We start from the raw sequence: 17,708 nt of genomic DNA, 5'->3' as shown, positions 1-17,708 counted from the left end.
TTTAACACTTAAATGAAATAATAGCTTTAGGACTTATACAAAGCAACAGAAGCAAGAAGACCCATTGGACTGGTCTCCGCTGTACAAGCCATTTTCAAAGTTTTAAGCAGGTTTAATTAGGATAAATAAAATTCTTAAACTTAAATTTAATGTCTTATCTAGATGACGATATGTCAGAATAACCATGTGGAAATATCTTACTTCTTCTCCTGAAAGATAGTACGCTGAAAGCAGTCCACCGACGAAACGAATGTTCACTTCAAATACGGAAATTTCAGCATTCTGTTGAAACAAACATAGATTTATTTCTATAGAGGTTTGTTTGGTTTGTTTTTATTTATATATATACACACACACACACATACAGGTATTAAGGCACAACTGCTGTAAATAGCAAAGCACAGAAGAAGTTGGGAAGGCCAACATAAGAATTTAAAGCATTTCTTTCTCTTCCTCACTTTAATAAAATATCCTCTCCATTATCCTCACCCTGGTCAACTTTTCATCTCTTCTCTTTGGATACAGGGCTTTCTCTAAATCCACATAAATACATATGTAAGTACTTTCTTGCAGATGATTTAGCATTTGCCCCAAAAGTGGTCTTGAATCACTACCTCCCCTCACACAATCTCAGACAGATCAGAATTGATCAGAATGTCCTATCAAATGTTTTCTACTTCAGTCTAAATGCAGCTTATTGCAAAAAATAAGGTAACATTAGAATAAGTTAATTACTCATTCTGCTCATGATAAAAATGCAATCATTTTGTGTATTCACAAGGAAGCAGATAATCTTTCACTATTACGGTGACAGCCCATCCCAAGCTGGTGCAGATAAATCTTTTACCAATGATAAAGACTAGGTCCAGGCGGTATCTATCCCAAAACTCGAAGTACGTTCTTCCCTGCCTTTTGAAATTCAGGCATAAATGAGGAATCTGAGTCTCACATGGTTTTGTTCTTTATTAAGTCAATTCCAATTTTACCCCAACACACAGCATTCAGTCCACTCGAGGCATTCAGTTAAAAAGCTGATCTAGTGAAGTTTCTTAATTTTTACATTTTTATGTAATACTACCTTTTATATTTTTGTATTTCTGCAGAAAAATGGTAACAATCAGTGTCCCGAAATTTTGGGCACATACATAAGGAGTTTGACTTTCACATGTTCTGGGTTGCTCTTGCTTCTACTGAGTCACTTTTTCATTTTATATTTGCTGAAGTACACTACAGCTATATTTAATATAAATCAGTGCATGGTGGAGTTGATGGATTTTCTTCTGAAAGACTTGCAGGCTTTTTTCATTCAGCCAGGTTTTGTGCTTTTCCAGCTAAAACATTCAGATGTCAGTTTACATAGGAGGGAAGAAGTTGCTCCCTGTTTTCTATGGATTTTGAATTGTAGTAAACTGGCTTTAGAGAAAAAACAGACCAGCACTAGGCTACTTATTAGAAATACTACTTCATGCTTTTCAGTTTGCAAAGTGCTCTGATTAAGAAAAGGTATCTAGACACATTGCAGAATTGGTGCATTTTTTGTAAATTTTAAAGGTACAGGCTTCAAAACACACTCTCAGACTTGCTACAGTGCTAGTTGGTTTACATTGAGGAATTTAACTTTTCTCCTTTAACATGTATTCGGCACTTCCCCCTCTAAAAAAGAGGATATTATTTTGCTCAGAATTACTCTGATCAATATCTAATTCGTATAGTATATATGTGTGTGCCTGTATAGTTTTTTAACACATGTGAGCACAATTCAAAGGGGCTGACAAAGTAAAGCCATCACACACATCTGTCTCTTGAAAACTCAGATTGGCATCATGGGTTAAGACTGCAAAGTTATCTTGATGTCTTGCAGTATTCAGAACATAACACTTTCTCAAGTTTATTTTGAGTATTCTAGAAATCTGCAGTTTCTCCCTGTCACTGCTCTCCCCCACTGGTCCTCTTATTCTTTCTAAAAGAAACAACAAAGTTTAATTTCTGCAGCTTAATTTCTGTTTCCAAGATTTCTTTTTTTTTTCAGAATCTGGTATTTCTCTTCCCAAGTGTTCAGTCATTGTCTCACTGAATGCAGCTAATAAGGCAAATGGAAACAGGTATTTACCTCAACTTTAATATTGCTGTACATGCTTTTTTATTATGCCATGATCCACGTTAAACATGGGGAGATGGATATAAAAAAATTTAAATCCTCTAGAATGCTGAACTAACCAGAGGCTGTATCTGTTTCCCTGCTAAGCAGGCTACAGGTGTAGGAACGCTACAGTACGTGTATATTAAATACAGAAGTCTACCTTAAAATCCAACATATAAGACAACTAGTAGAGAACTGATTTGACTAAAGAAAGGCTGATCTGATCTGTTTCTGACTGAAGAAAGGATGATTAAGTGAGTGAAAGGGGCAGCTTCTCTTCCCTAGCTTGATTGAGCTAGCTATTCATAGGAAACTCCTATGAATAGTATGAGAATATGAATATGTGAACCTTCTTCAAAAGTTCTTTCCATTTCATTCCTGAGCCTCAGCACATGTCCAGTACTTTTCTTTGATGTGGGAATGTTGAAGCCATAAAGAGGTAGGTGTCAGGTGAGGAAATGTGTTAATCAGATATCCCAGACACTTGTGTTTCCTTTGAGAACTGAATTAAATTACTTTTTGATTTTCAATTGCTCGAAGTAAATTGAGTGGCATATGACTTGAATATTTCATCTCCAGAACCTCACATTTTGCCTTTCTGGATTTAATATGACCACTTAACTCACAAAACCATTGCCATCTTTCAAGAAGTGCAGAGGCTCTCTCAGGAAGGCTCAGTATGTGTGCACTGACATCTGCTTCTGGAAATCAGTTACAGACAAGAAGACTACTCGGAAGCAATGTGAGTAACAGTTTTACTGTTGAGCCACAAGGATTAAAAAGTAATACTGAATATGTGTTGAAGGGGTGATCGTTCAGGACATTTCTTCAAGGCAACCATTGTTCTAATGCTTTCAATTTCCCAACAGGTCACTTGAACCTCTTAACCTTCATTTGAAATCCTTGCCTCTTACCAAGATCTCAATCCAAGCCACTGAAGCAGACAAACACCGAGACAGACATTTCATTAATGGTAGATTTGAAAGCTGTATGCCTAATACATAGTTACTCTTAAACTTGTACCAGGTTAGTATTATTCTCAGCACACAAATAACAGTAATAGGCAAAACAAAGTTTTATAATTTTATGTAAAAAAAATCTCTATATGGGAAGTTTGTGTGAAGAAGTAGTCTGTTAAGAAAAATGAACTTGTCCTAAAAGTAGAAGATTTCTGCTACACCAACTTCACCCTTCTTTCTGTTCTGATTTTTAAAATTTGTGTATGACATATTGAAGATGCCACACCCTGATCATTACCCTCTTTTCATATTTTAAATCATCCACATACAGTTTGCACAAATAAGTCTGTATATTTCTACTCAGCAGTCAAATCCTAAGTAAGCAGAATCTTTTTTATTTTGCTCTCAGATCAAGCTGTACATAAATACCTTATGATCCATTTAACAGCACCAAAAAATACCAGAAAAACTTTCATCTGAACTTCCAAAAATGTCTACTTCACCATCTGTAGAGGTGAGAATTATTTTTTATTTCAAATTTAGCCTTCTCCTTCAAATAGGCATTGTATCATTTACATAGCAAGTCTGAGAAGTGGTTGAATTAATTTCATTATATCTAATAGAAATCCTGTAAGGCAAAGTGACTGGATGTGTATATTTCAAAACAACTATGATGTTCTTTTTTTAAGGTACCAAGTGTAAAAGATGGCTCTGAACACCTGGATAAATACAATTTCTAATTTTATGATCTTTACAGTAGTACCTGAAATAGTACCCCAGTTAGTACCCCAAATACTGTTTATGAGAATATCTGAAACACCTTTATTAGTACACATCTGTGCTAACATCTAAACATCAGTTTGATCTGATATTTGCAGGCCTCCCTTTTAGAAATAATTCTGAAAGTCTGTAGATACTTGGAAAAGTGTTATGTGTATTGGGAACAACATGTTTTTGTTTTAATTCCAGGGCTTTTATGTTAATTGCTGAATGTGAGTAATTAGGTCTTTCACTTTATATTTATTCAGTAATTAATCATTCACTATTTGAACCATAAATGGAATAGTCCAAGTACTATACAAGATTCAGAGGAATTGTGACTTCTGCTCACTGTACTTGTGAAAAAATAGAAAACAAAAAGCAACATATTAATCCAATATGTGGTGCAAGAGAAAAGCTGTGACAGGTTTCAGGAATTTCATCTGGTTTCCTTGATTAGCTTCTAAAGATGAAATTATCTTGACAAAGACATACAACATCCTTTACATTGCTGGCTAGACACATAACACCAAAGTAATGTTAAAATTGCTTTTTAAGCAGAACTAAAACCATAGCTCAGAAACACTCAAGATGCTAGAGACATTGCAAATATACTGGAAAACCTATTACCCTAATGCCTTTTAAAGAAAGGGAGAGTGACAATGCCTTAGCAAGACCCATCTTCAAAAAGCAACAAATATAACCGAATAGGGAGGGGGCAGGCAGAATAAAGAATAAATATAAGACTTATATTAGTTAGCCTGTATCACTCTGCATTTCTATTTTATTTACAAACCTATGACAGGGCCAATCTGATCTCAGCTGCATCTCACCACTCGACTTCCCCCATAAACCAGAGGATTAAGACTACAACTGGTAAACTACTGCGGCTTCAAACAGCTGTTATTGAATTTAATATTGAAAGCACTGTTCAGACAAGAAACTACAGTCAGCTGAGTTCTCCTGGAGGCCTTTCCCTACTGAACCCCTCCAGCTTCCCAAGAATCAGTATTCATGTACTTCTGGATCATTTCCTTAATGCATCTCGTTCCTGATAATCTTCCTCTCCACAATTCACAGACAAAGGCCAAAACAATTTCCATCTGTATTTTCCCATGGGAAGTTATCCTCGCTGATTAACATAACATTTGAAATACAACACTATTTTATTTATCCAGTGTCAGGTTCCACCTGGCACTCACCAGTAGCACTGGTAACATGTTCTGCCATTCAAAATTCAACTGGAGAAAGTACTGTGAGCTCTTTACACAGATGAATGTATTCCCAATAATCAAGTCACCCTAACTGATACTTGATAAAGAGCTTACTCTCTCAGTTTTTATAAAGATAACAAAAAATAATGCCACAAATCATATCAAATAATTTGTTTCAGTTTTCTCTATCACAAAGATTCCTTCCCTTTGGTTCTCCTGTTCTTGTATCATCAAGAGTGTATAGAACTTCAGTCACCTCATCTGCATTTCCATCTATTGCTCCTGTGTACCAGGAATATAGAGGCTCCCCCCACGCACACACACCATGGCAAGCAGCCCATATCCTGCAGTTTAATAAGGAGACACCAGGGACCCTATATTGAACAATGCTGAATAATGTACATAATTCTACACTAAAAAGTGGACACAAAGGGCCCACATTTCCTGTGAAATGAGATGAACTTGCAATTATTATTACTATTAAATAATAATGTTCCCCTGTTGAAGCACAAAGGTTGGGAACAGCAACAAATCCTAGCATTTTCAAGCAGCCCAGGAAGTACGACAGAGCCATGGATAGTACTACAGTAGCTTACTTTCAACTGTTGTAATTAAACAAGATTTTAATTACTTGCAATTGTGGGGAAAAAAAGTTTCATTCATATTCCACAAATGAAGCTTACTGACAAGTTTGCTAAAATATTCAGTTCCCAAAGACATGGAAAACAATCTTAGCAACCTTTTTATCACAAGTGTCAAAGGCTGGTTCTTGCATAACATGTTATTTAACCTTGCTGAAGTCCCCACATGGCAAACTGCAAGATCTTCAACAGGCACAAAAATAAAGTGCTACTGAAGGCATTAATGAACTCTAGCAGCAAAAGAACTGCATTTAGTAATGAATTTGCAGGACGTCCTTTTAGCCCATCAAAATAGGTTCTTACACATAATCAAAACAAAATCAAGTCACTTTGAAGTCTGGCATTTAGAGTGCACTAATAAGTTATGTGGCAAACTAGTAATCAAATAGTCCCACAAACTAAAGAACCATTTTCAGTTGCTGGCTTTCTTAAGATTTTTCTCCAACCCATTATACGTTTACTCACACCTCCCACGACTTTTTTTTTTTTTTTTTTTTTTTTTTTTTTTTTTTTTTTAAATGGGAAAGTTGCTCCAAATGGTTGTGTTAGGAAACTTTCTGATTTTCTCACTTGAAGAGGAAAAACATGAAGAATAAAGAGCCAAAAAACCATAATGTTCCAAGTGAGAACATTAGATTGTGGACCGCTAAATACAATTACAAGTCAATCATAATTCCTACAGTTTGAGAGTCGTAGGAGTTAGATTTGAAATTGCTGAAGTTTGAAATAAGCAAACTGAAGTCTGAAAGTCTGTCCTGTTACTGACTGCTACACCACAGACAGAGCTGAGCCAATGATAAATGCTGGAAGCCTTATTAATTACCGCTGCAAATAATATTTGCTACACTGGGATCCTGGGAAGGGGGTATGTTAGTCTATGCATGATAGCAGAGAAAAAACATAACTTCAAGTTTCTCTGCTTTTTCCAGTTCTCTTCCCAAATAGTAGAAGTATCACTCACAAAACTTCTACATTGCATGAAGCTACTGACAAAACATCTTTAAAGGATACTCAGATTTGGTGAGCTAAGCACAAAGATGAAAATCAGAACTGGTAAGTTAGCCTTCAAGCTTCCAAACTGGCTTATAAAATCAGATACAGTGACTGACTGACCTCTGAAACAGCTTTGCTTAAGAGCATTGGTAGGACACAAGACCGCAGGTACGCTCACCTTCTTACTCATTCCCTTCTCTTTATGCAGTTCCTCAACTCAGTACCTGTCTTCAGGAGCAAATAATGACATGCTCTTCATACTTTCCCAGTTTCCCTCTTAACCCAACAAGTGCGTGGCTTTCTGCTCCATATCTCATTCCCATTCTGATCCTGTCTGGCTACACTTACATCAGACAGCCGATCAGTGGGTCAGGGTATGAACTCAAGCCCTGTTCAATGTACAATTTGACTGTTAGCACCTTCTGGTCTTGGTGTGAGCTGTTGTTCCAGTCAATGTCCAGATATGCCTTAGGACACCATGAAGGCCAAAGAATGCTCCCAGTAGGCAATAGCAGCAAGACTGCCCTTTTGCAGGGAAGGAGCTTAGCCGGGCTGAAGAAGAGGGGGATGGATCACTTGGTCATTCATCCTAAACATACTGGGGTGTGTCTGGGCAGAGAAGCAAAGCGCCATCAATTCCAATACTTAACAACTCCCAAACTTTCACTGCTGAGCTATGTGGCTCAGCTCCTGCACCACTACTCCCCTATACCTGATCCCTTCATTTGCCTCATTAAGATCACATTTCCCCTCTCTCTTCCCAAGCATGTATTCAGTGTGATTTGGCTCTTGCACTGCAGAGACTGATAGCTTTTTCCTCCCTAGTGTGAAGCAGAAGTGGGGTGATGGTACAGAAACTCTTTTAGAAAGCTCTCTGTGTGCGTGCAGCTCCTGAAACAAATAATAAAAAATAAGAGCAGAGAAGCAGGCAGCAATGCATAGTTGGAGCTAGGAAACAGCCAAGCTCCCTAAAGATCCCATGAAAGACTGGTTCTCTTTTCCTCCCTTGTAACCTGCTGATACACAGCCCAGCCCAGCTGTTGCAGCCGTGGATTGTGCACTGTGAAGGGGCGTGTGGGCAGCAGCATGTGTGGGGAGGTCAGACCAAAGACTCGGCTATATTAATTAGAAGAGCATGAAGAGAGATGAAGTGACTTAACAGAGTACAGAGCACATATCCATGGTGCAAAGACCATGGATTTAGCCACTGCAAATGCCAACTCTTTCCAAAGGTACAAGTAAGTCTACATCTCTTAAAATATTGACAGAATCAGAAAATGCAACTTAATTCCTGAAGGAATGGCTCAGTTTAGCTGAAACTTCAGCAAGGTTTCAAATGCAAAAAATGTCAGCATTGCAACGTGGATATCTCAGTTATAAAATCACAGGGCTACCAGCTACAGCTGTAATGAACACAGCCTGTGTTATACTCTAAAAGGGGAAGCATCTAAACATATCCACTGACAAGCTTGCTAAAATGCACAAGTTTGCCAAGAAAGGTGCTGCTGACTTAACTAGAATTTTCCTTCAAAATCAAAATCTATCTTTGGAAAAGTAAAGAAGAGCAACCCTGACATCTAATTCATTGAACTGTGGGACTGCATGAAGAGATGCTGCCATTTCCCATTAAGTCATCTTTACTCCATAAATCCTTTCATGTGGATGAACTAGTGCCTACTTTACGAAGTGACATTAGGAACCTTTTATGATCAGGTGTTGAGAATGGTGTGAGTGCTGGCCAAATAGTTTGATGAGTATCTTCTAGAGTTTGTAAAATTTTCCTATACCTAGCTGCACTGACATAGAACATAAGGAGAAAAGATTCTGCTACAGAATACAGTCACAGCTATTTTTGTAAAGAACATCTTAAAGAAAATTGAAAATTTGAGAGACATTGTTCTAAGAATAAATGGAGAGAAAAACTAATTCTATTTGTGCAAATAAAGGCCAAATATGCTGATTAGGCAGTTGCTGCCCAGGAAATGACCAGAAACATCAAACACAAGTTTATACTACTCATAAGAAATAACTCTTAAGGATATGTCAGTGTGTCAGTTATTCTTAATAAATCACTTTCATGGGACAAAGGTTTCTGAAAGAGGAGCAAGTAATAGTGTACATAAACATAACATTATTGCAGAAAACATCATGTAAAGCCTGCTACATGATAAACGCTTAAACACAAAAGAGAACTGCTGTTCTTTAAACTGTAATACAAATACAAAACAGCATTTGAATGTAAAACCTATACTTAAAGTGGAAAACTAAACAAAAGTGCAAGTTGACTAGCTTTCAACAATCCTGCCATTAAACAAATGGACATTCATTATTAAATTTGGTGTTGCAGTTATTTATTTTAATTTCTTTGTTCCAGTTTGGGAAAATCCATCTACCTGCTGCTGATGCCAATGTAAAATTCAATTACATATGATTATGAAGTATCATGAAAATAATTTTGTGAGGTGTTGAACTCCAGGCTGCTATTTACAGAAATATCAGTAACAATATACTGTTACTGCCACAGGTCAGCGTTATCTGTAAACTAGCTTTGGTAAATCTGATCGACTGCTGCATTGATCAACTGATGGAATACAAAATTTCTGACATTTTCTTAGCTTATAAGCATTAGTGAGAAAAAAATAGGTGCATTAAAAAGAGGAAATGTAGGCAATACCATGTATAAGTTTCCAGTATCAGATATAGCAAGATTTATGTAAACCCAAAGATTTTCGTGTTAATAATGTAAATCACTCTACAATACTTTACAACACTCCTCCAAGTAGAGCTCAGATCATCCTTTTAAGTGGAGCGGGTTATTTTCTGTGGTTTTATCCTTGTTTTTCAAACATCTTGATAATACCAAGCTAATAAGACAGGAATTTAGTATTATGAAAACACCTTTAGGAAAAAAAATCCTTATGCACAAAATAAAGTTAGTATTCATTCAGGCTTCTGACACTATGCAGAAGCACTGTTTAATATGCTCTATTTACATTGTAAATGTAAATATAAATGCATACTAAATTACTGCTTATATAAACTATGTAATATCCACTCATTAACTCCTTCTTGAAAGGATAATTAATTCTCAAGCATGGAAGAGAACCTAATTAAACGTGACTTTTGCATAACTTATTAGAAAGAGTACTTTGTTTTCAGAAAGTGTTTCTAACATTAAGCATGTCAACTACAAGAGCTTTTAAGTGCTCAGTGTACTGTGCCTACTTTACTACACTGTTCAGAGGTGCTTCATCAGCTCTCCATACCCAACAATCAATCCTCTGGCCCAAAAACAAAAAGAAAAAAAAAAAGAAAAAAAGACCAAACCCAGGACTTCTCAATTTAATTGAAGAGGTTCCTGCCAGTTCAGGGCCTTTCCAGAATAAAAGCTTCAGTAATGAACTTTTCCCCCAACTGCATATTTGCCACTTAATAGGGTGATTTGTGCATGCACTTGAGAATGATGTGACCTGATGCTCCGTAAGACTAAAGCAATTCAGCTGCGCCTATAGTTCAGCCTAACTCGTGATATTCAACTTTACTGGAATAGCCAACGAACCTAAGTAGTATGTATGGCATGTACCTTTCTCTAAACACAAGTAAAACTTGTGGAAGATTTCACAAAGGGGAAATGTAATAATGAAAAAGTTAATACTTGAAGGGTCCCAGTTCTTCTATCCAGAAAAGCTGAAAAGGCTGTTTTTTACTTTATAATGGCAAATACTCTACTTCCTTTTCCCTTCCTTCAGTCCAGCTTAATGCCTTCCATCTACCTAAATCTGATTGAAAAAGAGCATATAAGCAGAGCAGTAAATTTCCTCCTTTCCAGCTTCCTGCCTTGTTTTATCTATCAATGATCTAAATTCTTTAGCCTTGCATCATGCTTGTAATACTAGAACCCAGTCCTCAGTTGGCCCCTGGAGACTAAACAGAGCATTAAATGTTAATCAGCAACACTCCTTACCACATTGAAATCCAAGTTTTTTTCAACCCACTCCTTGGCTTCTTTGAACTCCTCTTTCATTTCCATGATGTAGAGAGTATCAAGGGCATCCACGATTGTTGCTCCTTGTATGTTACCTGAAATACATGAAGAGCCAGTGATTTACTTTCCAACAGAAGACTTTTCCATTAGATCTAATTAATTTAAATTAATTTTAATTTCAAAATCCAATTACAATTAATCCAATTAAAAACTGGGTGCATAAGCATTCAAGTGGTAACTAGTAATTCACAGCCTTTACTTTGATTCCCATGCCACAACCCAGCATCATAACATTTAAGTATTTCTTCCAGTAATGAACTTTTGAAGAGCTGTTCTGATGCACTGTATTTTCAGCCATAATTTTGCATTTTAAACCACTGATAAAACAGTTCACTGTAAAATGACATAAAACGCAGTAAATCTCAGTAACTGAGAAATTCCTGTTTCTTCCAGTTTGGAATGAAAACCATCAGTTGCTTTTTTGTTTTTATACTTAATAATATACATAAAGCTTTGAGAAGCTGGTATGTACTGATTCCATTTCAGTTAGGAAAGCCCTTTAAGAAGTACAGTCTGTAGAAAACAATTTTTCTGATACTGCGCACCACCGTGTAACCTGCACAAGACTGGGGGAGGCAAAGGCAAACCTGCACACATGGGGTTGTCAGCTCAGGAGGTGCTTGCAAGGCACTGGTTTTTAGAGCAAATTCTGGTGGTCTGCAGAAGCAGCACCCTTCTACCTCTGTTATAGAGATAAGTAAGAGCTAGCCTTGACCTAACACTGCAAGGGGAAATATCATCAGTATGTTCGCTTTTGAATGGATTAAATGTTCATCACTCTGTACTGAAAGGTTAATGTGGAGGGTGGAGTTCAAGAAAACACAGTCACTCAAAATACTTTCCCATGCTTACTTCAAATTTACCTTGACCTTTTCAAAACACCACTTTTGTCTAGGAAAAGTTTCAATTCCTATTTACTGAATAATGTCAAAAATTCAATTTTGACCACGCTACTAAAATTTATGTTTCCAAACTCGGCTCCCACAGTTTTCATAATGAATGGAAAAACACTGTTATATTTTAGAGAAGACTCTGATACAGAAGTAAACATTTAGAATTACAAAATAATTTAGGTTGCAATCAACAGAGAAAGTCATTCAATCCAATCCCTGTCTCCCTCAGAAGGGCTAATGAGTCAGGTGAATAGCTGACTACTCACTCAGGAATTGATTGCACCAGGGGAATAACAAGATAGTAGCTACAATTAATTAAAGAACTTATCATCTTGTCTCTGAAATACCTGACAAAAAGTAAATTTTATTTTATAAAGTTATCAAATATCAGAACTCAATTTTTCATATTTAAGAAAGAAATCTACTGTATCAGTCAATTTTTGTGTTCACTGCCATCATGGGTTTCCGCTTCCACATGAAACACAGAGGTGATTGGAGAGCTCTACATAGCAGGATTGACACCACTGTCTTAAATTAAGCTTCCAAGTAGAAAATAATTTTCCATTTCCATCATCTTAAACAAAATAATATTTTAGGTTATTACAACAATTACTTAGTACATTTTACAGAATCAGATGCTTTCTCCATTTTAGCAGTTGCTTATACCACCCATTTTTGGAATGTCACTTTCCTACTCTGAAGGAAGTAATCTCTAAATTTTCCCCCAGATATTCCGCTAATAAAACTGCAGCATACTTTGGTAAAAACAACATCATATCCTCCCAGAGCTTATTTGGAACTTGGCTGCCTTTCTCTAATATTAAAGGAAAAGTATTCCTTTAAACTTGGCTAAGCGACTTACATTTTTCCTGAGTTTATGAGAAAGGGAGAGTGGAAAACTGCTGGAGGACATCTGCTCAAGAACACTATTGCAAAAGCTCTGGAGATGTCTGGTAACTCCATACAACAAAAAGCAGTTCCTAGTGAACCTTTACAACTGAGCTCTACTTACAGAAAAATCATCTATGACCTGATTTGCTTCAGTGGATTGTGATAGGCTCACCATGCAAAGACATTCTTTGTGATAATCCTCTTGTAATACAACTAACACCACCACTAAACAGTTGAGCTTTCAATTTTAAGGATTAGTACTTGAGCTGCAACTCACTACTAAGTCAGAAGAAAATGGAGAAAATACAGAGAAACCTTATTGAGGAATCACCCTTCGAGTCACGTACTATGATTTTTTTTCCTGAGTCTGGCCTACGGGGTCTGCTTAAAGCACAGACTTCTCCTTATAGACAGACAGAAGAAAATGCTAGAATCTCAAGTAGATCTTAATTTATTTGAAATAACTTTTGCTATTATTCTGAAGGCTCCAGAAAACAGAATAAAACAATTAATGTGACAATTAGTCAAGTTTGTCTCAAACACCTGTACTTCAAAGTTCTTGAAAAAAAGACAAAAGAACAGAGAAAGACTCAGTTTAGAGGTCAGAACAACAACTTGTGAACAACTGCAGTTTACACTAAGTCAGCCAACAGGATAACTTAAACTTGAGAGTAGTATGGAAATTGTGACACTGAACAGTTCATTAATAACCAGTCAGACAGTGGTGGGGGGGGAAGGAAGGCAAAGAAATTAAAAGAACATTTCTTATTATGGGATAAGACCAAACATTTCACAAGCCTATATAAGCTATGCTTCTCAAAGCACAGCACATAAATTATTAAATACAGTTATCATTCTTGTTCATTCCTACATGACATTCCCAAGGAATTACACAGTAGTCATGGTCTACAAGAAGCAAAGACGATTGCCAGGCAATTACAGTACACACTCATGACACAGAATATTTGGACAAGAGAACTGTTTTCTTATACACCTACAGTACTGCTATAAATCTGACTAACAGTGAGCACTGTGTTACAAAGAGTGCCAGAAAAGTTGCAGTCACCATGGTAGAGTTTCATAGTTGCCCTAGGCAGGAGGAAGACATCACAAAAAATACTTGGAGCAAATTCATACACCTCAGGTAAATATAGATATATTTTGCAGATAATTAAAAAAAAAATATATATATATATATATATACTCAAGAGAAAATTAACTTGAAATTATAAATCATAAGCTCAAAGGGAGTAATTTTGATGATAAAAGAGATAAGCAGATGTACAAGCCTACCAAAATGAAGAATTATTAGTCTCTACCAAAACCTCCAGAGCAAGTACTAATCTATGCTCCATTTTACTTCTGTTGTTAACCCTTTACTTTTCTCTCTTGTCTTTACTAACGGCATCATTTACTCCACGGGATTAATAGAGAACACATAAAATAGCCTACTATTAAGTGAAAAGAATGCAAAAGAAATCAGTCAACATGAAATTTCCAGTAGACTATCTACATCTACAGAGCTTCCTTTCCAGTTCAACACTTAAAATCTTAAGCAATGATCTGGAAGAAAACAAAAAAGAACATACTGCTAATAAGATTTGTGGACTATTAACCACAATGGCTTATTACCCATCATTTCAGAATAGTATGATATAAAGTACAGGCAGCCTGTATCTCCTCTGTGTAATGCACAGTTGGCCCATTTAAACTGCATGCTTTTTAATATCTAACAATGCCAATGGATGTGCACACAAATAAAAGGAAAAGAGATTACATTAGAGAATGGAGTAGCATCTCGGGGCTGGGCAGCAAGAGCAGAATGAGAAGAGTGATCAGAGGATGAATAACTTTGTATGAGTTTCCAGGATGCCACTGCAGGGAGAACTGCTGTGGATGTGAATGACAACCTTATTAGCACAGCTCTGTGACTGAGCTTATGTGGCCATATGGTTTAAGAACCACAACTGGCTTACGGCCAAACCCTTTGCAGTGTGTGCCAAAATAAGTCCTCACTTGTCTAGCCCAGGCTTTTAGACATGGCTTATATGCTGGCCAGAAGAGTCCAAAATAGGATACTTCAGAATCAATGCTTGTTGGTGCACTTTATAGTTTTTACAATTTCCCCCCATCCCTTGTATACCAAGCTTGGCATTCGAGAATACATATAGGTTTGACTAAAGTAACATTTTGATTTGAGCTGTAGGTTTCTTGGAGCATTGCTTCAAAAGCTGACTCATGTCTTAGAACAGTGTTTTTCTTTATTTAAAGTTCACTGAAAAGGTTCCTATCCAATATCATTAGCAATTTAAAGCGTCAAGAGTGATTAATTATTAAAGTGTGCTATGCCAAAACATGAAACTCTTGACTCAAGTACTGGCAAACCCTCAGCAATATTAACACTTTTAATTTCAGTGACTATTAGCACCTGTGCTAAGAGTGGGGAAAGAAAAATTAATTCAATTTTTAACAAATCTAGCTTTTTGTATGTGTAACATGAAACAATATAGTGATATTTCTAGAATGTTCTTCTAAATCTCCAGTATTTTATACATCTGTGCATTTTACAGCCAGCACTGGTGTCTTTTAATTTGATAAAGCTCAAATAATTTTTCCTTCATTTCTTATCTCTGTGCTTCCTGTGGAAGCCTTTGGCATCCACCACACTTCTGGCACCCGTGCAGCTCAGCTACATGTTTTGTTATGAACCACCTTCTTTTGTTTGAACATGCTGCCTAGTAATTTGCTATCTCCACCCCCTCCTTACAAAGGATATCACTCCCCACAAGGAACAATAAATCCTTGTGCATCCCATCCATGCCACTTTTTATGGACCTCCATATATTTTTCTGGGAAGTTGCCAACCTTTACTACTCACTATGAGCTCAAGTCTGCCCGTTCTGTATTAACTCAGAATTTTATGTCCCATTTCACCAAGTGCTAGTTTAAATTAGGAACATTTGCTATTTCTAAGTGCAATTATTGCCTTTTGGGGAATCCTTCTGGGTTTGTGGAACTGTGTGCAGTTTGCCATTGTCAAAGCTACCCCCCCCCCCCCCCAAGTAACTTATTTGGACTGCCAAACTTCACTCTGGTAATTTGATTTTTCAGCATTGGGATGAGTAATTTGAGAGTGTGGCCTCAGCAGAAACGGATTCCTGTGAGAGGCCAGTAATAAGCCTGAAAAATGTTGTTTGGAAATCTGAAAAGACAATAGACTTGTCTTTGTTGTGCAACGTGACCTCTCACAAATGCTGTGTTGAGTCATTCATCCACATATCTGTTATGTCATTCTTTACACAAGTTAATTTAGTTGAGACAGATGTCAGGCTTACTTCCAAAATTAAAACCACATTCCAAAATACAAAATTTTAAGGAATACAGCAGGAAGAGTGAAGACAAACTGGGGTGGGGGCAAGATTTTGAATCCTCTCAATTTGAATTAATATATTGTTTAAATACATGCACAATTAGTTGTCTAGGCTATATTAATAAACTTAGAGTTTAAAAATACAGATTGCTATACACTGCCAACACGGTTTTGAATATAAATTTTGGCAGGCTTTAAAAATATTCATACACCTCAACACTCCATAAAAGAAATGACAAAAACCAGTTTAAAGTGGGAGGAGCAGGATCTTACTAAATTATAGTACTTCGGGGTTTGCAGATTGTGAATATTTATTAAATGCCTCCCTTTTCGCCTCCAGAAAAGGTCCTTTTTCACTTGCAGAGATTAATTATACTATGCTCACAAGTTACAATATCAAACTGGCAATACTGCACATGAAACACGGTTTCAGATAATTAAAAAAGCCCTTTAGTGACAGTCACTTAAATGCAGAAAACACTTCTAGAAAGAGTTCTCTGCTAGTGCAGCAACACTCATTAGTTTTTAAATTAGTTCAGAAGGCTTAGAGAGGAATAGCTCCTGGGTTGAGGGATTGGTGGTGGAGTGCTATGATAAAAAAATGGCAAAATTGTGATTTTGCCACGTTCACAATAGGAAGGTAGATTAATAAATCTCTGCTTCAGCAAACATTGTTAACAGTAACCTGAAACATAAAGGTTAAAGTATTAAAAACTAACAGCACTTACTCAGGGCCTACTTTCTACTAGGAATAGTCAAAGAACCAGTACTCATGGAACAAGTCATACCAGGAGATATGCCCTGTTTTTCTAATGGACAGACATGGTTCAAACAGATGCTGAGCTATTCCAATTTATTTGATTAATCTAGAACAGTTGTACACTTCATGGAATTAAACTAAAAAGAATATTTCTGTCTTTTCAAATAGTTGCTACAACATGGTCAAACCTAACATGGCAAATACAAAGGAAACAAAAACATAGCATGGATGTGCTGAAAAGACATTGCCAATGGTCAGAGGTACATATGTGGCACTGGCTTCAAGGAGAAATGTTTCAGTTCCCGTATGTTTCAGTGTTTCTCTAAAAGTATATTATTATTAGTGTGCACATGTGAGAGAAAGCAACTTCTGCTCATAACACGAACATATCTACAGTCTGCCAGTCTAAAGACTTTCTCAACTTATTACACTCTTCCACACACATGGCCCGCAGAATGCCAGCAAGATCAAGGCAGCTCCCTGACTTCACAATTTGTTTTCACAGCCTGAATTTAGGACCAAAAAAAAAGTTATTTCCAAGTTCAACAAGAAGTCCTCAGCTACAGAATAGCTCTACTACTGTTAATCTGTACAAGGTGCTAAAGCAGGGTTCTTTTCCTTCCTCCAAAATTAGAAACACCAGTTGTCCCTATCCTTTCTCCCATCAACACGCCACTGGCCACTTTCCTCTTCCCCTAGCCTAGGTATAGTGTTAGTATTTCATGATAATATTTCCTAAGCCACATCTATGTGTAATTACACCTCTTAAAAGCCATCTTATTTTTGTACTTCTGAGAAACACATCATGACAGTTATGACTTGCCTTCAAGACACAACAGTCATTATAATCTACCTACAAAATGGAGATAGAAAGGAGCCATGCATTTATACTTTCAAAAATAAGCTTAAAAGCAGTATCATTTGAAAACCACCCTCCCCTTCCATGTCAGGAGAGCTATACTGTAACTTATACAATATAAAGCATCCCACAGCACTGGAATCTGCTGTTCCTCACAGTGAGATACTAAAAGTCTTTATCCCAT

At 36.7% G+C, this 17,708-nt stretch overlaps 1 protein-coding gene across 1 annotated transcript in view; it reads right to left on the bottom strand.

Moving 5' to 3' along the window:
- MAN1A1 (mannosidase alpha class 1A member 1) overlaps positions 1-17,708 on the bottom strand; it is a gene marked incomplete at its 5' end in the record, with an annotated part of 138,017 nt that overhangs the window by 81,570 nt on the left and 38,739 nt on the right. The window contains 2 exons of the mRNA XM_082302616.1: positions 202-282; positions 10,671-10,786. Coding sequence (XP_082158742.1) covers positions 202-282; positions 10,671-10,786 — 197 coding nt within the window. The remainder of the gene's footprint in view (positions 1-201; positions 283-10,670; positions 10,787-17,708) is intronic.

Source organism: Coloeus monedula (assembly GCF_965178545.1).
Source record: "Coloeus monedula genome assembly, chromosome: 2".
Classification (NCBI taxonomy): domain Eukaryota; kingdom Metazoa; phylum Chordata; class Aves; order Passeriformes; family Corvidae; genus Coloeus; species Coloeus monedula.
This window is presented reverse-complemented; position numbering and strand designations above follow the sequence as displayed.